This window comes from Seriola lalandi, unplaced genomic scaffold (genome assembly GCF_002814215.2).
Source record: "Seriola lalandi dorsalis isolate HSWRI2012SDOR001 ecotype SW California unplaced genomic scaffold, Sedor1 jcf7180002054931, whole genome shotgun sequence".
In the NCBI taxonomy this organism is placed as follows: domain Eukaryota; kingdom Metazoa; phylum Chordata; class Actinopteri; order Carangiformes; family Carangidae; genus Seriola; species Seriola lalandi.
In genome coordinates, this window is record NW_019525483.1 from 385594 (window position 1) to 388867 (window position 3274).

At 41.3% G+C, this 3274-nt stretch overlaps 1 protein-coding gene across 1 annotated transcript; it reads right to left on the reverse strand.

Annotated features, from left to right (window-relative positions):
- Window positions 1–2261: 2261 nt before the first annotated feature.
- Window positions 2262–2600, reverse strand: ctxnd1 (cortexin domain containing 1). Its single transcript, XM_023393246.1, has one exon. It carries the CDS (start codon window positions 2598–2600, stop codon window positions 2418–2420), a length of 183 nt encoding a protein of 60 aa, XP_023249014.1. The 3' UTR covers window positions 2262–2417.
- Between the last annotated feature and the right edge of the window lie 674 nt (window positions 2601–3274).

Genomic DNA, 3274 nt, shown 5'->3' on the forward strand with positions numbered 1-3274 from the left:
AACTATTCGAAGCATTTGGATTTTTCTGGATTTTAACATCTTTTTTCTGAGCTTTTAATCCACAGTTCTTTTTTTTTTTTATGTAGTTATCCATGTAAAGTGAGTCAGCAGCAGTTCAGTGCTGGCTGCCTCAAACACAGAGCTTTGCATGACCTTTGCATGGGACCCCTATGGGCCTTGTGCCGGGGTCATCTGTACCCTTTGACCCCCCTGACGGAAGGCCTGGGTGGGAATGTGTTGACAAGGATGGAGTGATTCTATCGCGAGACAATCTCTAGCTTTTTTGTGTTTTTCCTCATTGAGGCGATTACTACAGCCAAAACCTGTCGTGTGAAGCTGAGAAGAGTAATTGTAATATTAATTAAACGTAATTGCAGTAGTTGTTAAAGTTCATTTAAAGAACATAACGCGACAGTTTATGTGATTTATTTATAAAATCTTTGTGTTTACTGACCCTGTCACCGACTCCTGCAGTCCAACGGCCTGGCCCGCCGGGAGTATTTCCGTTCCCCCTGGTTACACACTCTGTACCTGTTGACAGCAGCTGTAATTTTTCAATGTGCAAGATCCTGAAGGTTTCAACTGTTAATAGGAAATTATCTTATATTTATAATATACCTCAGGAACACGTTTCACTTTTTTCAGAAGAAGAAAAAATCCCTCATCTTCAATCAGACATTGCACTGAGTAACAGAACCTAGTGGAACGACAACGAGCTTGGAAAGACTGCGCCGCAGGTTTGACATGAAATTCAGTGGAGTGTCCCTTTAAACTTGTCATGTCTCATGGAAATCATCAAGTTGTGGTCGACCTTTTTTTCTCAATTCAACCATGATGTGATGATTGTGACTGTGATTGTTTCCTTGAAAACGGTGGAGTACCCAGAGGCTCATGCTAATGCGTCATCATACAATACAACTGTACACCATCCCTTACCTACTCATCCACAACATGCCACTATGCTTATTTCTTACACAACGTACCATATACATTGCTAATGTACACGGTATATTGTCAACACATTGCTTCATCAAAGAGAAGCTTATGTGTTTTCCATCACAGGATGATTCTGGTTTTATCACAACATGGGTCTTACTTTTATTGTTTTGGCCATAATTTCCATCTGTAATTATAACAGTAGCTGAGATCTGAGAACACGACACAACAAAGTGGAATTTGACGATAACATGACAAATATAATCATCCAGGTTTTAATTGAGTTAATCAGTTTTGGATGTTTAGCCATATTATCTAAACCTCTAAGGAGAGTACAGTGGTGTAGGTCAAAGTTGAATCAGGAAACTTCAATGGATGTTTACACTTGCTGACAGTTACAGACAGTTTGGGTGATAATTCAGTTCATCTCTGTGATTTTCTATGTTCTCACATCTCAGCAACTGACCGGGCGATTATTCTAACATCACCGAGCAGAATGACAAAACTACAATGATATAAGTTGTAACGAACTGGAATTAAGCTTTAAGTTAGATTAATAACTAATGCCAACAATTGAATTTTATCATGATAAGCTGTGTCCATATGGAACATGGATGCTTTTTGTTCCATTTTACAGTCTTGTGCAAGTTATAAAAGCAAATCCTGATTCTATTGCCCCAGAACTTCTGTTCTTCACGTTCATCCTCTGCTATTTATTTCTCTGCAGTCTACAGATATAAAGGGAAAGTGCGGTCAGTCAAAGGCTGGCGTCCACCTGCCATCACTTGATTGTGTTTTTGTCAGTCCGATAGGAATGTAAGGCAGCCCCTGGGCTCCTGAAGACATCTCTAGGTAGATACAAAAAGCCAAGTTTATGTGCTTTACTCTGAAGTTGTAATAGCGTCACTCCGTCAATGGCTTAGTCAGCAGATAGCATCCGCAGCTCCGTGTTCAGGCTTCTACTCCTAACAAAAAAGTAGTAAGGGTTTTTACTCTACCTTTACCACCGCAGAATGCTCTTGGTTCGATCAAGGGTGAAAGACTGGGAAATTATTTCAGAAAGTATCAGAAATGGTAGCATGGCATAGCAGAGCCATTTAATAATGTGTATTCAAACAAAAGAAGTTCTGTACCAGGAGAAGACACGCACTCTTACGTGCTTCTTCATCATTTCTGAATGATAGAAATGCTCCAAAGTGGTACTTTCATAATCAAATATTTGTATATACAATATACAAATATTTGTATAATATTTGTGCATTGTGTTTTGATTTACCAGGTTGTTTGCTTGCTTGTCTTTTTTAGCTTTGGAAATGAAATAGATGGTGGAGTCATTACGGTTTCAAACAGCATCACTGCCTCACTACAGAACCGGCGGAGAACCATCCTCTTTCTGGGTCGAGACTTTGGCGGTGTTGTTATGTATGGTTGCCTTGAGGAGTACACATTTACATGATATGCATGTGTTATGTTTGGGTATGTCAGTCGTCCAGGTGCTGCTCCTCCCATGTGGAGGTGGGGATTGCGCTGTAGGGGTCCATGATCACCTTGGCGCAGCGGATGATCATGGCCACCAGCAGGAGGCAGAGGAAGGCGATGCAGGCCAGAGTCAGGCCCTGGTCCACGTCCACAAAGGCTGGCTCTGCTGTGCCCTCCACCTCCATGACTCGTGTTGTCTGCTGCTGCTGCTGCTGCTGCTGCTGCTGCTGCTGCTGCCGTCCTCAGACACACCCACACACCCTGCTATCATCCTGAAGATCCTACTGGAGATACACAGAGAGGAATAAGATGGATGTGTTAAGTCATATGGAGTTTTCTATGTTTTTCTGTGAATCTGATCATTTCCCTCAAATATAACTACTGGTTTCCAAACAGTGTGGAAAAGCAGCCTCGTGTAACCTCTCTGCTTCCACCACTCTGTGTATTTGCTGTCCCCCACACCCTGAGAAATACGTTACAATGAAATATTAAACTTTTTTGAGAGTATGAGGAGAGGCAAGTGCAAAGGCAAGTTTAGCAGCAATATAATGCACACAATATACACTAGTAGTACTTAAGTGTCCCACCCTACCTGTCGCACCTTCAATCTCATTGCAGTGCTTTTGTCCTGTTTGTACATTAACTTCTATCACTGTCCTAACACTCCGTACAGACTTCTCTGCTGCTTGTGTTATTTTTTAGTATTTTGCCGTGCAGTTATAAAACATAAATATAAACAATCAATATTTCTTGAATGAAAGGTCAGTCCCACTCCCTCTAAAAACTGGCTGCAACATTGAAGTTCTCAAACTCATCTCATCTCACAATTCCTTGTTTCAATCAGGTTGAAAAGTGAAGG